Below are 22,962 nucleotides of genomic sequence, written 5' to 3'. Positions count from 1 at the left end.
GGGAATGGTTGGATACCTTAGCAGATTCATAAACAATCTTAGTGTTCAAACTACACATCTTAGGAGGCTTACTAGAAAAGATGTGGATTTTGTTTGGTCTGAAGCAGAAGATAAAGAATTTAATATGATAAAAAAGAAAGTTACTGATTTGCCTACACTGCAATATTTTGATGTAAATCAAGAAGTTATTCTAGAATGTGACGCTAGTGAATATGGCTTGGGTGCTGCAATGTATCAAAACAAGCAGGTAATAGCTTTTGCATCTAGATGTTTCACAAAAACTGAAAAAAAATATGCTCAAATAGAGAAAGAAATGTTGGCAGTGGTGTTTGCTTGCATACGATTTAATCAATATGTAGCTGGTAATAGTAAAATTATTGTCAAGACAGATCACAGACCATTAATTAATATTGTAAATAAACCACTGATTGAAGCCCCAAAGAGACTGCAAATGATGCTACTTACGCTACAAAAATATAATGTACAGTTACAGTTTATTCAAGGAAAAGAAAATGTTGTAGCAGATGCCCTATCCAGAGCTCCGGTTCAGGAAGTAGGTGACACTTATGATCTGGAAAGTAAAATTAAAGAAAAAAAAGTTTTTAAACTGATAAGCAAAATTTCAAGTCCAAAATATTTAAAAATCACAGATAAACTCTTAGAAAAGATTAAGAGTCCTTATTCCTACAGACGAGCGTATTTTGTAAAATGCTTCCTTTTTCATTCAAGATTACGACGTAACTATTAGTATTTATTCAAAAACTGGTAACGTACTTAAATAATCGTTTCCTAAACTAGCGGCTCCAACAGTTCAAATTTTCATTTTCTCTTTTAAACCTCTTTTTAAATGAGTTTTTTTGGGAGTCTTTTCCAAATTTTGCAGTGAGATGTGGCGTTTCGGTTCTCAATTTTGCTGTAAACAAGAATCATTTGGTACATGAATGACTACAATTTGATTCAACATATCTCGTACGAGGGGCTGGAATGATTAACAATCGAAGATTCATTTGAAAAATCTGATTAAATACCTTCCGAGTTTTCTTCATTTTTTTGGCGAAAACAGGATTTTATTATTTTTTTTTTCCGCAAATTGTACGCATATTTTGCTTTAAAAATAATATTATAGCAAACTGTAACTTTATGTTAACCTATAAAAAAAAAATCATAACTATGGGACCTACATTGCCGTAAATTTATATTTTTTTAAAACACGTATAAATCACGCAGCAGCGACGCCCCGCTCTCAGTCCGCGCGGAGCGCGCTTAGAGGACGGACCTGTGCTCGATTGTCAGGCATTCGTTGCGATCGTAATCAGCTACGGAGTTCCGAGAAGTGCTATATACTGCGATTAGAAAATCTTAATAAAAGTTCATTTTTTACACTATGCTTAACAGACTCTCGCTTATTGATGGATTTTCAGTGGTCCTTTTTTTTAATACTACGTCGGTGGCAAACAAGCTTACGGCCCGCCTGATGGTAAGCAGTATCCGTAGCCTATGTACGCCTGCAACTCCAGAGGAGTTACATGCGCGTTGCCAACTCTAACCCCCTCCCGCCCCTCGTTGAGCTCTGGCAACCTTACTCACCGGCAGGAACACAACACTATGAGTAGGGTCTAGTGTTATTTGGCTGCGATTTTCTGAAAAACGCATTTTTACTTGAAATTACGTTAGGGTTTGCATTTGCATTATTATTTTTGACCCGGATGAAGTCCAAGTTCTCATGATGGAGTCAGGAGTTGGTCACCAGAACTCCTAATCTACTCATTATAATCCCATCGTGTTTGGGCTCAAAAGATTTGCCCTGACGAACACCATCGATCTAGATGAGGTCCAGGGTCTCATGATGGAGTCAGGAGTTGGTCACCAGAACTCCTAATCTACTCATTATAATTCCATCGTGTTTGGGCTCAATAGATTTGCCCTCACGAGCACCATCAATCTAGATGATGTTCAGGGTCTCATGATGGAGTCAGGAGTTGGTCACTAGAACTCCTAATCTACTCATTATAATTCCATCGTGTTTGGGCTCAAAAGATTTGCCCTGACGAGTACCATCGATCTAGATGAAGTCCAGGGTCTCATGATGGAGTCAGGAGTTGGTCACCAGAACTCCTAATCTACTCATTATAATTCCATCGTGTTTGGGCTCAATAGATTTGCCATGACGAGCACCATCGACCTAGATGAGGTCCAGGGTCTCATGATGGAGTCAGGAGTTGGTCACCAGAACTCCTAATCTACTCATCATAACTCCATCGTGTTTGGGCTCAATAGAGTTGCCCTGACGAGCACCATCAATCTAGATCAGGTCCAGGGTCTCATGATGGACTCAGGAGTTGGTCACCAGAACTCCTAGTCTATTCATCATAACTCCATCGTGTTTGGGCTCAAAAGATTTGCCCTGACGAGTACCATCGATCTAGATTAAGTCGAGGGTCTCATGATGGACTCAGGAGTTGGTCACCAGAACTCCTAATCTATTCATCATAATGGTAATTTGATGGTGCTTGTCGGGGTAAATCTATTGAGCCCAAACACGATGGAGTTATGATAAATAGATTACGAGTTCTGGTGACCAACTCCTGACTCCATCATGAGACCCTGGACTTCATCTAGATCGATGGTACTCGTCAGGGCAAATCTTTTGAGCCCAAACACGATGGAATTATAATGAGTAGATTAGGAGTTCTAGTGACCAACTCCTGACTCCATCATGAGACCCTGAACATCATCTAGATTGATGGTGCTCGTGAGGGCAAATCTATTGAGCCCAAACACGATGGAATTATAATGAGTAGATTAGGAGTTCTGGTGACCAACTCCTGACTCCATCATGAGACCCTGGACTTCATCTAGATCGATGGTACTCGTCAGGGCAAATCTTTTGAGCCCAAACACGATGGAATTATAATGAGTAGATTAGGAGTTCTAGTGACCTACTCCTGACTCCATCATGAGACCCTGGACTTCATCTAGATTGATGGTGCTCATCAGGGTAAATCTATTGAGCCCAAACTCGATTGAGTTATGATGAGTAGATTAGGAGTTCTGGGGAGTTCTGGTGACCAACTCCTGACTCCGTCATGAGACCCTGGACCTCATCTAGATCGATGGTGTTCGTCAGGGCAAATCTTTTGAGCCCAAGCACGATGGAATTATAATGAGTAGATTAGGAGTTCTGGTGACCAACTCCTGACTCCATCATAAGAACCTGGATGGACTTCATTCGGGTCATAAATAATAATACAAACCCTAACGTGATTTCAAATAACACTGAAACTCTATAGCACTAATGTGCGCAAACGATTGGCATCTTGACTAGGCAGAATGGGTGCGTAGCCACCATGCCAATCGATACGACAACGAAACACTATCTGTCTCTCTCTCGTACTAATATGCACAAACGATTGGCATCTTGGCTGGGCAGCATGGGTGCGTAGCCAACATGCCAAACGTTTACGATACGACAACGAAACACTACTGTCTCTCTATCGCACTAATATACGCAAACGATTGGTATTTTGGCTAGGCACCAAGCAAGTGTGTGGCCAACATGCCAATCGTTTACGATACGACAACGAAACACTATCTGTCTCTCTATCGCACTAATATACTTTATTTATACCTGCAGTCATTTACTAACTTCTTCATTTTCCATTGGTGTGAAAGAGACAGAATAAAGAGCAAGGGTTATAGTACATTCTGTAGTCTGTACACTTAGTAGTAGTGTACATAAAAAAAACTACTGTGCATATAAAATAAAATAAAGAGTGCCCATATGATATCATATAACACTAAAATTGCTGCTTGAAATTATATTGAAAACTATCAAGATTATTCTAGTCTGCATTGAAACGCGCGTCGCGTTGCCGGCGCTCGCGTACCGAGCGCCAACGCCATCTATCGAGCGTTATTTCGTGAAATCGGAGAACGCTCCAAGGATTAAGGGCTCTTAAAGAAGAGTCAATAAAAGACAAACTTTGTCTACAGTTAAGTGAATATATTATTAATGGATTCCCCAGATACATATCAGACATGCCGGCAGAGGTCAAGATCTTTTACAAATTTAAACATGAACTGTCAACATCTGGTGGGCTCATTTTTAGAAATAACCAGGTATTGATTCCAGAAGCATTAAGAGCAGAGATGATGCAAAGAGTTCATGTCAGTCACAATGGAGTCGCTAGTACACTTCGTTTAGCTAAGGGAAACATTTTCTGGCCTGGAATGTCTGGTGAACTAAAAAAATATGTTGAGAAATGTACATTTTGTATGGCTCATGCTCCGTCACAACAGAAACTGCCTCTAATGTGTCATGACATACCGGCTTACCCTTTCCAATATGTATCCATGGATGTGTTTTCAGTGGGAGATCTAAAGTTTTTGGTCACTATAGATCATTACTCAGATTTTTTCGAATTAGACAAAATTTCTAATTTAACAGCTAACGAAATCATATCCATCTGTAAGAAAAACTTTGCTCGACATGGTGTTCCTCAGAGAGTATGCACAGACAATGCAACCAATTTTGCCAACGAGGCCTTTAAGAAGTTTGCAGATAAGTGGAATTTCGAGCATGTAACATCATCACCACATCACTCAGAGTCTAATGGAAAAGCCGAAGCTACCGTGAAAATTGCAAAAAAGTTAGTAATTAACAGCCTGGAAACCAAACAAGATTTATGGTACAGTTTACTTCATCAGCGTAATGTTCCTATAGAAATGGATTTTACCAGTCCTTCTCAGAAATTATTTTCAAGAAGAACACGTTCTGGACTTCCTTGCCTATTAAGACACTTAAAGCCAAAAATTATTTCTGATATTCCAGTTAAAATAAAAAAAAGAAAAGAGAAGATAAAACGGAAATGGGATAAAAGATGTGCTGAGCTGCCAGAATTGCAGGTAGGACAGAATGTTGTTACTCAACTTCAGCCCGAGATTGATAAGAGGTGGAGTTTTGGTACTATCACTAAGAAGCTAAATAAAAGATCGTACATAGTACAGGTAAAAGACAAAGCATACAGAAGAAGTAGAATTCACATAAAGCCCTACAGTGGGGACACTATAGACGGTGGTTACCTTAGTCAGACACAGGTCCCAGATCACCAACCACTTGACGGGCAGAGAGTACCAGAGTTTTCTGGCTTTGAATTAGTTGAACAGAATCAGAATGATAACCCTTTTGTGGTTCAGCCTCAAATCAGAGAACAGCCACCACCGATGGAACCTGAAGAGGCCGTGCGCCGCAGTGGGCGGGCTAGAACACAACCACATCATCTAAGAGACTATATTGTATCTTGTTTTGAGAAAGGGAGATGTTTCCGAACGTGATTATTTAGTTATAAGTGTTTTCGAACGAGTCCGTTCGTCTTGTTTTTTGATCTATGGTTCCCGTCGTCTGTTGTCAGCACAAACTATATAGAGATGCTACGCATCAGACGGACAACTCCTGTACTAGGGATTTAGCCAATAAGAAGCTTCGACTTTAGAAAGTGACAGCTACTTTTTTTTTTAATTGAAGGATGAAATTGTAGGCAAAGGCGTGCATATTCCGCCATGTTATAATGGTTCATTGTTTTTTTAGGTTGATATATAGAAAAGAAAACAAGTGCTATTATTTAGATAATGATTTATTTTTTGATTTTTTCTTACATTTATGGAATGCTTTTTTTTGCATGTTTGTTAAGGTACTAACATTTATTCTTAAAATATCCTTGCCGTTTAAAATTTTGTTGATGGTCGTGCACCAATTGTATATTGCAAATCGGATAGTAATGGCCAGGAATAATTCAGCTACAAGCTTTTTGTGTAAACAACACTTTATAAACTTGAACGAATACCTGTCAAGGACCAGTTTTCTTATATTTTGACTTATGTAATTTCGATGTGGTTCCTTGTCCAGGTATTCGTTCGTCGTCTTTACAATAAGTCCAAAAAGTCTCACCGCATACTCCGAGGGGTAGTTTAATCTTTTATTAGCAATTTTATATTCCCTATGATTAATCCAGCGATGGATTGAAGTTTCCTCGGTCGTCAAATTTTCCCGACAAGTTGGACAATCTACCTTTTTTAATATTTTCCCAACCAACCATCCCGCGGAGTATGCGCGTGAGTGTACATGCAAACGCTCACGCCGAGCTTGCAGCTGAATGTTTTCTTGCCTCATATAATCCTCCAATACACTATCGGTCACAGCGACACTTCTTTGGGGTTCGGGCACTTCTGTCTTTTCGAACAATGGCTTAATCTTAATTATTTGACATCCAGAGTCCTCCTCACAGTTGAAACCTTCTGAATGAAATTTAATAAACCTGGTTATGAGGAGCGACCTGAATGTCTGTGTAAAGTTGTGGCAATTGGGGTCATTATTTCTAAAATTATAGGCACGTACTTGCCCAAAAAAGTTTTCGATTGGGTCAGAATTAAAATATCTGGTGCGCATGATTTTAATATTTTTAGACTCAAAAAATTGCCACAACCTTTGCATACTTTTAAGAGTCACTAGCCAATTCTTTAAGGTGTGCGGAGGTACCCGAGGGACTTGTCCAGTATGCGGGTCAACAAATTTCATGTCTTTAAGTTTGTCAATAGCCTTTTGCCAAAAGGCGTGATGGCTTGATTTTTTAGTAACCGCTTTTCTTAAATCTTTTCCCTTGGTTCTAAGAGCCGCTCCGTTGCACGAATCAAAAAGATCGTCAAAAAATGATACGATCTCCGCTGTATTTTTCAGCGTATCACTGACTTCTCTCCCATCCGAATAATGAGCTGAAATAATAATAATAAGGTTAAATAAGTTATACTGTCTTATTCCTTAACTTAATAGTGAAATAGTAGTAAGTGAATAATAGGGGCTATTTTTTTTAATAATTAGTGCATTTGCCTGAATTACAGGATCGCGATTTTGTATAGACATTGTAAGTCAATGCCCATTTATAAAGCTACAAATTAAAATTGAAGGTGTCTTTCTAACATATAGGGTTAGAAGGAGAGTTCCTCTTGCAAAATGGTAACATGTAGCTTTATAAAATGGTTTACAGGTATTATATGGTCCTTGATGTACGGGATAGAAACTTACAGAATTGGGAAGTATATGACAGGGCGGCTGCCACAGTTTTGCTCAGCACTCGGGTACAATTCTTAACCTGTGTACAAGGATTAGGTATAAATTTAATTTGTTCATATTATCTACTCTTGTAATGTGACCGACAAGGCAAGTAAATAATATTTTCTTGGAATTATTGTTCCTATTTGCTAAAGCACTATTACTGACGGAATATTTTGATTTCACAAAATAACCTGTCCTAAACACACTGTCCCTAGCCTGTATTAGTTTTATCCCAAGCAAATAGCAAATATTTCGATGATGACCTCAAAAATTATTTTAGATTTATACGATCCCACCAATTTGACTAAGTAAATCTTCACATATGTGGACGAGTTTAGTGAAAGGGCCCACTTTTTCGACTTACATGAACACTTCATTCTTTCACTAATAGATAGCGTACATATTGTAGTTTTAGGAAGCACTAATAACTCCATATAAACAAAGTGGGACCTTTTTCCCTGGACTGACGTATATAATATATATATATTTACTGACCTTCATTTTGTCAATATTGTTTGGCAGTACATGACTATCGTTGAGCCACAGATCATATAATACTAGTACAGATACCCAATCCCATACTAAAAACGCGCACCGTCCTAAGTATCCAATACCTGTAGGCTATTTTTTAGTTCACAGTAACGGACTAGATGGCGCACGGAGCTAATAAAACTCTCACAACTAACATGCGTTGAAATGGCGTCGAAATACCTCTCTTGCGACATCTGTTGTAGTTTTCACGCACTAAACCTAGAGGTCACATATATTGTTAAGGTCAATTATTACTAGATGGCGTTTCAGATATCGATGACGAAATTAAAATTTATTTACAAATTAAGTCAATTTACAATAAATTATGATGTCAATTATAATTTTATGTTACTTTTTTTTGTACTATAAATAGTAGTTTGATTTGGTACTTTAAGACATCAAAGTTTCGTTACAAATCACAAGTCGTGTTCTTATCGCTTACCTTGCTTCGGCGCGACGAGCATTCGAGTAAACCAGCGTAACTATGACTTTTAGATACACAATAACGCATAATCAAAGAGGACTCTTATGCTGGTTTGAAGGTATCTAGTACCTGGCGCTTCACGTTAGGGCAAAAAGAACACGGCATTAAGCGGTATGATTTGTTTTAATAACTCTTGGCGCTAAGCGTTGCATTGGTTGCTCGGCACGTGGCCTTGAGAGGCCCAAGGTTGCGCTTATACAAATGATTTAAAACGTTCGTCAAAATCGAAAGTAAAAAATATGTGCATATTCAATAAAAAAATATATTGGTACCTACCTAGAGATATATTAGGCAGTATTGTCTTAGATTTATTATAATATAAAAAAGAGCATGTATACAGGAAAGGAATGAGTATTTTTAAGGATGATCAATTGATAATTTTGTGTTAAAAAATAAAGGCCACCACTTACAAAAAATAGGTACCTAAATATGGAAGTGTCTCGTTAGACAGTTTACGCACTTGCGATTTCCGTATGTGGCTATAGCGTGATAAGTGCTTAAGAGGAAAGAGGACGACCGGTCCTCCATACAAACGTAGTCCCCAGTTTCCTCTCTGGATGTTGACATTTAGGAAAATATTTTTAAGTAATTTGATGTATATTAAACATACCTTGTCTTTTGACTTTTTTCGATTTGTGTATTATTATAAAAATTAGGAGCGAAAAATAGAATTCAGATTTCATACAAATTTTTTAATGCTTTTTAACTCCTATCGAAAAAAATCAAACGTAGAGGCATACTTGTGGTTGATATACAACAAATTGTGTCAAAATATTTTTAATAATGTTAATATCTAGAGAGAAAAATGTGGACTATGTTTGTATGAAAAGGTGATTTCGCGTGCGTCCTCCACTTTCTTCTTAAGAGGGAAGTGTACCACGTGATTGTCCATACAAAAAGAGAAAACGTTTTTCCATGATTTAGTTGTAGGTTATTAACACAATGACACACTAGATTCATAGGTTTCCTATTTTAAATGTGCAAAACAAAAAAAAATGTTTTTTTTTTTTCAAAAAGCGAAACTTATAAACCTCTCTCTGATCTCGGAAACGGCTCTAACGATTTCGCTGAAATTTGGTATATGGGGGATTTTTGGGGTATACAATCTATCTAGATTAGTCTTATGTTTGGGAAAACGCGTGTTTTCGAGTTTTCATGCGTTTTTCTTTCGACGCAGAATATGGTCGCTTATTTCGTGTTGCCGGCCACTGTCCGTTTGGTCCAGCGGGATAAAACGCGGACTGCTAAACGAGTGTTACGGGTTCGAATCTCGCCCGGTGATTAACTTTTGTTTTTTTTTTTATATGTTCAAGTTTATATATAATTTTTTAATTTTTATTGTTTTAGACAAGTTTGATTTAGTAAAAAAATGACCTATGGAATAAGAGAAATTGACAATAGATGGCGTTACTCTGTGACAAGTACTGTAAGGTTAAATTCGATTGTAAATAATAATAATTGTCAGTTCACATTTTACTTTTTAAGTTTATGTAGATTATCACCTATACACCGCCATATTACAATAAATAGTTATAACCGAGCAAAGCTCGGTCGCCCATGTACTATATCATAATATGAGCTAGAATGTTTAAAAAGGAGTACGGATTTTTACAGATATTTCTTAAAGACTTTATTCAAACCGACCCATACGCTTGAAAAATACTAGGTTTCTACGTACCGTACCTTCCCATCGTTTCATTATCTGATTTGTGCACTACCTAGACGACAAGAAAGACGATTAGCGCAACTCGCGCTATTGAACACTGTGCGAGTTGTGCGGATGACCGAGCTTGATTCTGAACGGGTGTTGCTTTGCGTGTTTAACATTCTAACATTGCAATAAAAAAAGCGTGTAACGTTTTTTTCCATAATTTTAAATTAATAAATAAAATAATTTTATTTCGTATTTATTTTATTTAATTTTTTAACCACCAAAGTGTGTTTTGTAGCTTATTCAGTACGGCTACCATGAGTTGGCATTTGACGTTTACGCTAGCGACTGCTTGAACTTGATCGCAGTTTATATCGCTCGCATTAAAGTAGGTATTGGTGCGATCAAGTTCACGCAGTCTGTGGCGTAAAAGTCAAATGTCAACTCATGGTAGCCATACTTGTCCTATCATGTAAATGTTTTTTTATATTTTTTGATATATGATATAAACAGATTATTCAACATGTAAAAAATTCCAATTAATAAATTTAAGAATCATGTAAAGCGTAAACTTATTTCTAAAGCTTATTATACCACACAAGACTACATGAATGATAAAACAACGTGGGATTAATTGTGATTCGAAATGATTAATTATTTATTATATTTGAATAATGATGATGAAATGGATATTCCAATGCATGTATTTCCTTTGTTGTTTTTATTATATTTGTTTGACATTTAGAATTTATTCTAGAAACAATCTAGACTAGTGTTTTTTATAAATTTTTTTTTTTGTATGACTATATTTTGTGAAAGTTTTAGTATTAAATTTGATCTCTGAATTATATTCATTAGTATTATATATGGAATAATATTTACAACATCAATAAATTGCTCTGATAATTAGATTAAGATAATTATATGTAATACTGTCTTACTATTCATAAGTGCTTGTTGCTAGGCCTACATGAATAAAGTATATTTGAATTGAATTGAAAAAAAAAACATCAAATTAAAGTCACTGGAGCGCGTCAGCGGTAGGGATTGCAAACCGGATTGATTTTCAATCCGGCCGGATCCGGCCGGATTTTGGCTCTGATCCGGCCGGATCCGGCCGGACCGGATCCGGATTAGTATAGGAATATTTAAGTTAATTAAATAACATATTTTTATAGTTTTTTGCGTAATACGTATTCCTAAATCTATAATTTGAAGTTAATAAATAACTTCTTAACAATAAAATATAACTTAGTACTAAAAAGTGTTACAATGTAAATATTACTTTAAAAACAAAATTTGAAGTCGGTTTTTTATTATATTTAACTATTTGCAAGTGCTCAAATTTTCGTTTACAATTATAAATTTGATTAGTTTCTAAAGCCTGATGATGGGATGTGGATTGGGAAATGAAACTTCTTGAAAGGACAAGTTTTCGTAACTGTTCTCTGATTGAATTCTTTGTAACGTTGACATCCATTCTAGTAACAAAATAAGATATTTTACTTTTAATGAGCTCCAATATTACCTTGTTCTAATTTGTTAGTCCGAGAAAGTAGTAAACTGTATGATAAAAAAATACAGAAAAGTACATTGGTCAAATTGTAGGGAACGAAACACGACACGACGATCTTATGCGAAAAATAATAGAGTGTAGGATTAAAAACCATCGCGGAAAAGTTACATGGATCAAATAAAGAATTGGCTAGACGTAGAGTAACACGTACCAGGAGATGAAGGAAACTGCATAGGATTGGATGAAATTGTAAAGACAAGATAACCTTTTTAACATTAACCTTCTCTTTAGCATTAATTAAAAATGCCTTCCATGGCATCTCCATCCTTTAATTTTTCCTTCTATTACAGTATTTATGTAATCGTCATATCGTGCCACCAATATGAAAGAAGAAGAAATCCTCTCCTGTTCCCAGTCATCGTCATAATAAATATATTTTTATCTCACTAAACATAAACTTTTTCATTCGTTTTCTGTTCTGTTCAACTTCATACCTCTCATTCGTCACCTTTTCTTTCCATCCGGTCCGGATCCGGTGATTTTTACCGGATCCGGTAGCTCCTGAAAAGTGCCGGATCCGGCCGGATTACCGGATCCGCCGGACCGGATTGCAATCCCTAGTCAGCGGGTAGTCAGTCGCGCACCATGTATCCGAAAAAAAGAAAGAAAGAGGAGGGGAAATAATAAGGGTAGGTATGTTAATTTACATGCTCAAGGTGGTTTTCAATATGTAAGAGAGTAGCAGGGTCACAAAGTTACAAAAAAAACGTGACCTTGATTTACTCGAGCGCGGTCGGTCTTTTTTTTTTTTTTGTAAATGTAATGAAGATTTCTTATTAGAAAACAATCAACTTGTAACGTTCGAGTTCATTATTTTCAACTGACCGAAAAATATACGGGAATACCCTCAATACCTCTTTAACTCCATTAAATAAATAAAATTCTTTTTTATTGTTCAGATTCTTGCCAATCAATTCAAACTATTAAAAGTTAACTTCATGTTAAAAATTTACATTGTCGTACAAAAGGCAGTTACACAATGCAAAAGGCAATTATGTTATAATTTTCCGTATGAATATACAACGTAAGCAAAATAATAGATTAATAGATAATGTTTTTTGACGTAAGTCGCAAGTATTAAGACGATTGTCGGCCCAATGCCCTTGAGCGTCGGGGCCTCGGAGCGAAGCTAAGCGCTCTGTCCCCGCGACAATCTCATGCTCATGTCTCATGACGATCGCACGCAACGACGTTCAAAGAATAAGATGCAGTGCAGAGGCGCGCGGGTGGCGCTATCCTCGTATTTGAGTATCATCTTTTGCAGACGTTTTGTTGTTTGATATGAGTAGATCATGCATTTGGTGAAGGTACCATAGTAACCTCGCAGTAGGTCACACATACAAAATACACCATACACCACGAATTATTTATGATTTTGTGGCACACTTCATATATCCGTATCGAGTGTGGTTTAATAAAAATAATAGTTTTTGGTTTCTATGAAAAAGACACGCAAATCAAAGTTGTAATTTTAAGATTTTTTGATTGAAATTGAGTTTTACGTGCATTTTATGCTAATCTATGAATTTTAGACGATTAAACATGAAACGGCGCCCGGGGCATGTTACACCGATACTAACTTTTCATATTAAATTGGCGGCTTAGGCCGGTATAAAGCCGTTTGAGTAAATGTCCTGTTCATATCTCGACGACAAAAGCGATTGTCAGCCTTATAACTTACATTATTAGTTTCCAAAATAAAATTAATTTCGTAGAGTAGAGTATAATTTCGGAATTGCACCACGTTCGGAGGCATTCGAAACTAAGGTACATAACAGTGATTTTTTTATTTCTTATTGCGCAAATAAATATTTATGTTGCCGAGCGCCGATTTATACTCTTTTTTTTTACAATCCTAGAAAAAACTTACCACGTTTTAATAGGTAGTTTATTAATCCTAAAAATTTTATGGTTTCTGAATTTAATCGATTAATTATTTTTAAATTTAAAAAGAAACAACTATCTCTATACAACGTAAATAGATAGCCTATGTTAATCAATTAATTATATTTTTTAGGAATCGAAATTTATTACAAAACTCAAAATTCGAATGCCTATATGTCCGCGCATGTTAGAAAACATTTATTATACATATATTTAAAAAAGCTTTCTCAAATACAACTGGAAATAGTGTCATTACGTTCATAACAATAAGCTGCGAAACACCATATTTCGCGCGCTAAAGCGAGTCACAACCCTGCTTTCTGCAGTTATTTATTCTTTGGCCGCAATTACTCCGATATTATAAGTAGCACTTGGGAAATGCACAAGCATTCATAGTGCAAGAAAGGCACGGAGCGACAAGTGATACAGCCTCCTCGTCTAAAAGCCGGCACACGACTGACGTTTACGTCTTTTTCGAGCTGCATACGCACGAAATGTCAAAAAATGATCGATTTCTTAAAAAAATATTAACTGATTAGCAAAAGCTGTGTTGTATTCGCAGAACCTGTTAAAAAATATTTTTTTAGTTTAAAAATAATTTAATCGATTAATTTAGTAGAAATGAGCAAAGTTACCCGCAAAATTGTCCGTGTCTTTTTGTATGTGTATTTTTTTGCCGTGAAACTATAAATGTTACGATAAAAGTCAAATGATGCTATTGTTGTACATAAAATGAACATTCATATATATCTTTTCCACAATTTTTTGTTAACCCATTTAGAAGAAATAGCCTCTAGACTAGAAAGCGTTTTTCGACGAAAACGGCGCGTAGCGCCTTAATAAGGTTATGTCCTTCGCGCCACCGTGCACCGCTAATAATACCTAGTTGTATGGTAGTATGCTTACGCACACAGATGCACCTCGGTGGCCTTCAGGGGCTGCGTAAGGTTCGCCTACGCCTCTATGGTTCCTCCGATACGAACAATATGAAATCGAAAATGAGCCCATATTAAATTAAAAACAAATGCGAACCTACAAATATAATACGTCGTATTGTCAATCTAAATTTACAAACGCACACTGGTAAATAATAAATAATAATAAATAAATATTATAGGACATTATTACACAAATTGACTAAGTCCCACAGTAAGCTCAATAAGGCTTGTGTTGAGGGTACTTAGACAACAATATATATAATATATAAATATCTATAAATACTTAAATACATAGAAACACCCATGACTCAGGAACAAATATCCATGCTCATCACACAAATACATGCCCTTACCAGGATTTGAACCCGGGACCATCAGCTTCGTAGGCAGGGTCACTAGTTGTCACTACCCACTAGGCCAAACCGGTCGTCATAAATAAATAAATATCAGTCTTCGTCTTTTGATTGATATTTTGTCAGATGATGATAGTTTATAGAGTTAGAGCAGCTTATTTAGATGCACCAGGTTTCTATTTTATCACCAATATAGTTGAGAAAGATGCATAATGAAGCCCTGTGAATGTCAGCTGCCGCGAATGAAGCAGTTAAAAGTTTAAGATCAAATAAGACTAATTATTGCTCTAAGCCTGTAAATTTAAATGACCAAGATGACCATAAATGTCACAAATGACCGGTCATTTATCAAAAACGAGGGTCTCTAAAAGTGAATATTTATGTTGCCGAGCGCCGCTTGACGGACGCTTTGTAACCCTACTTGTGTTGTGACATTGCTTTCAATGCTTACATTTGACCAGTTGAAGCACTTTTTAGGGCCACAAAGTTTGTGTCTAGAGTCATACTGTGTCGATATGTACTTAAAAAAATGGGCTATGTGCGTTTTAAACCACGCATTATGGAGGGTTAAACCTTAATACGATTCTAAAAGACAAACGCAGCGCTTGCGCGGCATAGCGAAGAGAGGTCGAGGTATCGCTCGCTACCACTAGGTCGGCTACGATTGGCTCGCGCGCTCCGGCACGTCGACGGTCCAGCGCGCGTGGCTATGAATTTGGCGCCTTTTAAAATAGATTTTACTATTATAATGGAAGCTATTCACAGAAATTTATAACTTTCCTTAATATTTCCGTAACGCATATTAATTTTTAAGCAACTATCCTATTTTTCAAAATTTTTAGCTTTGTCTATTAACTTAAGAACTTAGAGGTATTGTCATGGATTTAATAACTTTAATTTAATGTCCACAAAACAAAAAGCTAATTTTAGTTTAACAAATTATCACATTTAAAAAATCTAAATATTTGAAGCTTAAACTTTGCACTTTAATTCAATATTCAAAAACCATATAATGATTAAGTAAATTTATCCTATTGTGAACTTTACGTCTTAGCGCTAAGGTTGCAAATTCCATGTGACTTCCATGACTATGAAGGGTACAGTTGTAACTGATGAGCAATTTTCGTCACTGCATTAACTGTCACAATGGCTCAGCGGTAGATGCGTAGACTAGCGAGCGGGAGGTCCGAGTATCGTACCCCGGCGAGAATTAACTTTTCTCCTAACTTTATTTGGTTTTAAAAATAACTGGTTTATTTGGTTTTTCAATTAATCTTTAAATTCCCGTAATTGATTTCGAATTACCGAAATTTATAGTCATAAATCCGGGGATCCCACTTGTGAGAGATTATTTTTTTGTAATTAAAGTGCCCCACTATTTCACCAGAGCGTACCGACCGCTATGACCTTTTTGGATGGATGCACAACAGTGCACACACACTAGGTAGCCAAAGAAACCCCGTCAAACACCAGGCAAAATCCCTCATGGCGCCCACATAATTTTAATCTTGGTTTAATGAGGATAATAGATTAGGACCTGGGCGACCGAGCTTTGCTCGGTTATAACTGTTTATTGTATTATGGTGGTGTATAGGTGATAATCTTAACTAATTTTTTTTACTAAATTAAACTTGTCTAAAACAATAAAAATTAAAAAATTATATATAATCTTGAACATATAAAAAAAAAACAAAAGTTAGTCACCGGGCGAGATACGAACCCGTAACACTCGTTTAGCAGTCCGTGTCTTAACCCGCTGGACCAGACGGACAGTGGCCTGCAACACGAAATTAGCGACCATATTCTGCGTCGAAAGAAAACCGCATGAAAACTCGAAAACACGCGTTTTTCCAAACTTAAGACTAATCTAGATAGATTGTATACCCCCAAAAACCCCCATATACCAAATTTCAGCGAAATCGTTAGAGCCGTTTCCGAGATCACAGAAATATATATAGGTATACAAGAATTGCTCGTTTAAAGGTATAAGATAAAAAAAATATCACTTAGTATACTGAGAATTACATTATTTTACCTCCCTCGACAACACATAACAATCATTAATAAAAGAATATATATACCTAATTTATATCTGACGCTCGTTCTAACTTTTATATTACAAATATGCTTAAAAATATGTCCCATGCCATATAAGCATAACTTTTCCATCTTTAGAATTATCATAACTTTTAGGGCAAAACTCTGGTCCCACTATTGAGCTAAGAAGTTACGCAATGCGACGAAATTAAAAACACAGTTTAAGATCCCTGACAACATAATCTATAATTTGGTCGGGTTATGTGAATTTAGTATAGTTTGTGGTACCTACCCACAAACTATACTAAATTCACGGTGGGAATAAAAAAATGTCCTCACATTTCAACATTATGTGACAAGGACAAACAATAATAACGCTTTCTTTGCTACTCCTACTGAAAGATAAATAAGACTATCCCGTTCGGTCATTTCCCTCCACCGCTCATGGCTGATCCAGTTGAATACTCGATTCATGCGTAAAACGTACTAGAATCGTGGTGGCTCCATCTAGTGACGATATTCATTATTACTTCGACAGCTATATCCGTCGTGCGCTGTTGCCCATAACGTAGTCAGTCGCAAAACTCGCAAATCGCAATATAATTGTGGTATCAAATTTTGTAAATTTATGCATTGAATTCGTGTTGTTATTAATGTTTACATTCCATTTATAGTGTTTTTAATTTATGGCACGTTAAATATCTCTTAATACGAAGGATAACAATTTCGTAATGGCTGATTGTGACATTTGGCGCCATCTATTGATATCGATTTAGAAATAATTATAACTAGTTCGAGATGGGAGGGCATGGTTGAGCTTATGCAACAAACGCACCTCGGCGTGGTTGCAGTCGGTTTTGTAGACGTCAACGATATCACTCCATTTCGAAATCTTCCCGTCATGTTTAATATTTTTGGTTAAAAAATTATTCCGTATCCCTTTTATGAGATGCGGCGGGTCGTAAACCACCGACAAACTTTGCCCGCTAAGTGATATTACTCCATCTGAAACATTAACAAGTACATGAATTTAAAAAAAGTTATTCTACCTAATGTTCAACTAGAATTGCTAATAAAAACGTTGACCATTCAATTTCAGTTTTTAATGGAAAACTTACCACAATTTGTCTCTTCGGCGAGAGAGTTGAGAGCTGACTGAAAAGAACTTCCTTGGTCACTAATGAGTGCCACAGGTAGCAATCCTACGTCCACAACAGCTGCGACTATTTCTTTAATTATTATTTTCAATTCATCCTTTTTGGTGGCACCTTCACAAAAATAATATGCGATGGGCTGTTGCCATTTGTGAACTGCTCCTCGGATCATGAATGCCAGGGCATGATCAGCAAAGTCGTTACTTTTCTCTTGCAATTCGACAAAACCATGTATTGCGTCTCTTGACTTGTCGTATGTAAGCCCTGTTTCTAATGAGACTTCGTCAAAGATGATCGAGCAGTACTTTTTTGTTTCCGGCCATGCGCTGACCTAAAATAAACAAAATTATATTTAATCACATTCACGAAGTTACAGTCATTATTTCATGAAGTTTTATCCTTTCAAAAAGGGCGACCTACCTCTTTTTTCAAGGTTTCGAAAACTTGTTGATTAATACCAGGATTAATTTTTAGGTTTGAAATCACTTTGTTTAAAGTGTTTTTTGACGGAAGGATAAAGATTTTCTTTAAAAATCGATAGCACTTTGGGCTCTGCTTCATAATAGACAAGGCTATTAATTTTTCGTCCAATGTAAATCTTCGCCCCTTCAACTTTTTGGACGACTGTTTAATTTGCATCCAAAATAGACTCTTCGCCAATGGATTCATCTTAGATGCAAATTTTTCGAAACAGTCGCTTTCAACAAATTTCATCGCCCTTTTAGCTCGTTTATAAAAACTGACTTGTTTTTTCGAGCGCAGATATTCTTTGTACAATAATTTGGACATTGGCGATAAATTTTTCACTTTTTGGACTAAGCGCTTGCGCTTAAGCATTCTTTTTTCCTCCTCAGAAGGCAGTTCAGGTCCACTGTTCGGCATTAAATTTGTTTCTGAAAAACATACAGACAAATAATGAGGCCGGTAAATTTACACGAATAATTACTTAATACCTACGATATAATTGGATTGCCAATGTCTACACAAAACCGCGTTCCCGTGTTCCTGGCACTGGGTACTAGCGCCATCTATTGTTTCGCAAATGCAATAGAACTCCGTTACATACATTTTGGTCGGCGATCAAAGCCGCTAAAATAACTGAACTCCAGACTCGACAGATGGCTAATACCGAAAACAGACATTTAACCAGCAGTTTTGAGGAACGCGCTTTTGTATAGACATTGTCAACCCATGTCTTATACCATCCTTGGTGTGTTTGTGTGTGTGAAAATTTACCTTTGACTTCCTCAAGCTGTTCGATTTGCATCAAAGTCTGTGATGGTGTCGACTGCATAAGTTTGACTGGCTCTACTAGTGGCTGCTCAGTCGTATGTATTGGTCCAAGTTGATCCTTTATCGAATCTATAAACAAGAAATTGACAAAGTTAAGTATTATTAAACTTTACTATTAAAAACTCTTCGATTTTTTCGTCAAAGTGCGTGTTGATGAACTAAAAGCGATGTAATATACGACGTGAGAAAAATTTGGGTCCAAAGTTTCATACTATTAAGTAACTGTCAAATAACTGTCTCCTTGTTTCATTTTCACCTCCGTGTTTTCCTTGTAACCTCTGACATGTTTATGTGTAATACAATAATTTACCTATAACTGGCTCTACTGGTGGTTGCTCAGCGATATGAGTTGGTCCAGGTTGATTATCCGTCGAATCTGTAAGGAAACATATTTAAGTTCAATAAAAAAGAACTAAGTATTAATTTGAAGAAATTCATAACTTGACATTTGTCTATAACATGATCTATGCACTATTTCCTTCTCAAATGCTCAACAATTTTTTGTACCTTTGTTAACACAATTAATTACTACTCATAAACATTGTTTCAAAGATGTAAACTCTATTGAAAGATAGTTAATTAACTTAGTTAAGTGCAGTTTGCTGTGATTCTATAATTATAGGAATTAATGTATCAGCCATCGAGACCTATTCATATATTTGTCTATTGATATGGTGTTTTTAATTTTTAGGAACACTTTAATGTACTTACCTTTTACCAGCTCCAGTGTTGGCAGCTCTATTTGTGATATTGTGTAAGAGGGTCCGGGCAGGTTCTCTGTAATTAAACATAGGTACTTATTTAAAAACTCTGCAGATAACCACTTAAACAAGTGTAATAAAAACACATCATTTTACTCAAAGTATTAGAATTATTTCATTATAATTTATATTCGATACATACTCAAGTAGCATAGCTTCGTCTCTTAGATTAGATTGGGCGATATATTACCTATTAGTTTGCATACTGGCTTATTAGTATTAGACTTAGTATTTAATTTTGGTTTTTTTTTTTCACACTGCACCCACCTTAGAAAAATTTCTGTTTGGCCCAGTGGTTGACTGGTAGAGAATGCCTCAAGGCATTAAGTCCGCCTATTGTACGTTATACTTGTACTTGTGCAATAAAGTTTAAATAATAATAATACCTATTCTTTAGGCACAGATATTATTTTAATGAAAATCAGACTTTACCTTTGACCAGTTCCGGTGGTAGCTGCACAAATTGTTTCCAAATATGAGATGGCCCAGCCTCATTCTCTGCCGAATCTGTAATAATATTAAAAGCTTAGTATTATTAAAACAAATAAACTTATTGACACAGTATACTATACAATTATACATGTCAAGAATATTAAACTACACAGTGTGTCAGAGATTTCACTAATTACTACATTTCTTTAAATTTAAAATCATTGAGAACTGACATAAGAGTTAGCTTTATTTAATTATCATCAGTACCTGCAGCTTGGACTTCAGGAAGATTTCCAACATCCCTGAGAACATGATGTACATTGGTTTCAGATGGGGCTTGAACTGAAAAAAAAAATACTTATTTAGAAATGTTATTTTAGTATAGTGCAGTACACTCCATACATTTTTTTTATTTTTGATTGTGCGCGGTTGCATAGTAATGTTGATGCTGCCTGAGTTGAATTGATAAGGTATATTTAATGAATTTCAAAATGGAGAATTTAAAGTTTAAAGCACTTTTTGTTTAATAAAAATGTCTATAAGTGAGAACCTGTAATTGGCTTTCAGGTTTTATTGTATTCATACTAATATTTTTTGTTGTTTGTTTTCCATGGAGTAAATAATAATTAGAAAAATAAAATTGTAGTTATTTCTACTATAAACTCACTAGCAGGTTTATTGTAGGTATGGTCCTCATGTTCAGTCTTCTTAGTATAGCAGTGATCAGTCCATGTGCCCACTGAAAAATTTGAAATAGAAATTTATAAAAACCAATTTCTAAAAGCAATCTATGTAGAACCTCCATAGAGCACTGTCTATAGATGTAAAATAAATGTTTTATGATTTCTACGTTCACAGAGCAATAGCATGTCACATAAAATCTAGCAAAAAGATGATATTCTTAGCTTGTTAAATTTAGGACATATAAAATATTACATGTTTTTAAACACCGGTAGCCTTAGGTCACAATAAATAATAGTACCTATTTGATACAGAATGGCCACGCTACGCCTCACCCCAATTGGAATAACCTCACTCTGCAGAGGCTGATTGATAGGAGATTAGTAGGTAAACAATGCAAAATGTTGGTGTATAGTCAAACATCATTTACAACAGTGGAAACATGAAATATAATTGAATGACAAAGCCCTAAGAACTCACACACTCATTGAAATGTGACGTGCCATGCACACATAAGTGTGCAAGTTTTGCAGTATGATGTGTTAGCCCTGTTCTTAGGTGGTAGCGAACAGAGCAGTCGCCCAGGCCTTGCTATTGCAGCGAATCACACAACCCAAGAAGAATATTTTTTTAATCAACACAAAAGGCAGTGGGCCTTGCATAAATCTGCTGCCCAGAGCTCCACAATGATTTAAGCCACCTCTGTGTTTAAAGTATTTTTTTTAAATAATATATATAATTTCTGAACCAGATTCAAATTAAAACTGTTTTTATTCCTATTGATTTTACAGTTCATAAACAATTTTTTAATATAAGTATTTAAAAAAATGCATATTTTAAAAGGAGAATAAATTGTATGAATCATGTGGTATTTATCTAAAGAGACCCCGACATAGTTTAATTAATTACCACATGGTATTTAAAAAATGAATGAAGCTTTTTTGTAAGCAAGATCAAGAGCACTAATTTTAATACAGAGATTGCTAGTTCGTTATATATTCTAGCATATGCGAAATATATTAGTAAGTTTAATATAACTCAAAATACAATACTCTCTTACCTTCACTATCCTCAGAGACCGATGGTGAGCCACTTGCGATCTCACTTTCAGAAAATAACGTCGGGTAAGACCCGATACGTAAGCGACCTGAATCCGTGATAAACCGTCGTTCGAAGTGTTTGTGGCACACAAACCTCTTCTTACGAAGGTCGTTCGGACTCAGATTATAAAGTTGGACACTTCTTATACGATTTAACCACTTTTTCAGTCCTATCTCTTTTGTGGGAAACCGGTGCAACTTTATGTTGTCCTGCCGTTTACTCTCACAGTTTTCAACACAGCACTTATTGTACATCGTGATAAATACCACGGCGCAAAGACCATTACCGAATTAGCTGAGAGGATAAGCACGGATAAAAACCACGTAACTTCACTCGATCAACAATAAAACAGTAATGAAACAAATTTTACAAAATTCAAACATCTTTTAAACAACTGTCAAAATAAATGTGACAGCAAGAGAGGGGTTGTGAGGAGGTGAGGAGGGGGAAGTTACTGTCTGTGTCTAAAGTTGAACCACAGATAACGCCACAGTCTCTAATATCCGTGAAATGTTCTATGAAGATTACCGACCGTGGTTGTCAGCCATTAGCCGAATAAAACTGATCGCATATAAATTGACTTATTATTTATATAACACAGCCGGAAGGCGATTGGTCATGGAAATTGTTCCTGGCTCTCGGTCTACGCGGTTCGCCAAAAAGATAGATTAATTGAATGCACCTAATTAGTCGGCGAGGATCGTAAACTGCGTGCGATTTATTGCAAGGTCTGTGGAGCCCTTAAAAGTCACCATAAAGATTAAAATCTTATCTGTGGTAAGCCAAAATCTTTATAGTCAAAGTTAAATACCTATATTATGATTAATATGTTTATTTTATTTCGTTTTTATCTTGATAATTATTTTAAAGTCGTAAATTAAAAAAAAAGATCAACAAAAATGTGCAAACCGAGCCCTTTCATTTCATACAAACACGACCATACTTTCTTGCAAATAAATGACCAGAATACAAATAGTT

The 22,962-nt window shown here is 36.0% G+C and overlaps 1 protein-coding gene across 1 annotated transcript; it reads right to left on the bottom strand.

Annotated features, from left to right (window-relative positions):
- Window positions 1-5,154: 5,154 nt before the first annotated feature.
- Window positions 5,155-22,289, bottom strand: LOC133533228 (uncharacterized). Its single transcript, XM_061872183.1, has 7 exons — window positions 21,944-22,289; window positions 20,870-20,941; window positions 20,470-20,544; window positions 20,203-20,277; window positions 7,079-7,145; window positions 5,844-6,768; window positions 5,155-5,260 (listed from the first exon to the last, which is right to left on the bottom strand). The coding sequence occupies exons 2-7, from the start codon at window positions 20,897-20,899 to the stop codon at window positions 5,155-5,157; spliced, it is 1,278 nt and encodes a 425-aa protein (XP_061728167.1). The 5' UTR covers window positions 20,900-20,941; window positions 21,944-22,289.
- Window positions 22,290-22,962: the final 673 nt, after the last annotated feature.

The sequence above is a fragment of the Cydia pomonella genome, unplaced genomic scaffold, assembly GCF_033807575.1.
Source record: "Cydia pomonella isolate Wapato2018A unplaced genomic scaffold, ilCydPomo1 PGA_scaffold_136, whole genome shotgun sequence".
Taxonomy (NCBI): Eukaryota; Metazoa; Arthropoda; class Insecta; order Lepidoptera; family Tortricidae; genus Cydia; species Cydia pomonella.
Note: the sequence above shows the minus strand (reverse complement) of the source record. Positions and strands in the feature narration are given on the sequence as shown.

What these genes read in the sequence shown, in the direction of transcription:
- LOC133533228 (XM_061872183.1), bottom strand. Translation starts at nt 20,899, where the DNA reads ATGAGGACCATACCTACAATAAACCTGCTA. An exon ending in TCCTGAAGTCCAAGCTGCAG is followed by an intron (nt 20,278 to 20,469) that starts GTACTGATGATA and finishes ATATTATTACAG; the next exon opens with ATTCGGCAGAGAATGAGGCT. An exon ending in AGAAAACTGGTCCTTGACAG is followed by an intron (nt 5,261 to 5,843) that starts GTATTCGTTCAA and finishes GTTGTGTTCTAG; the next exon opens with CCCGCCCACTGCGGCGCACG.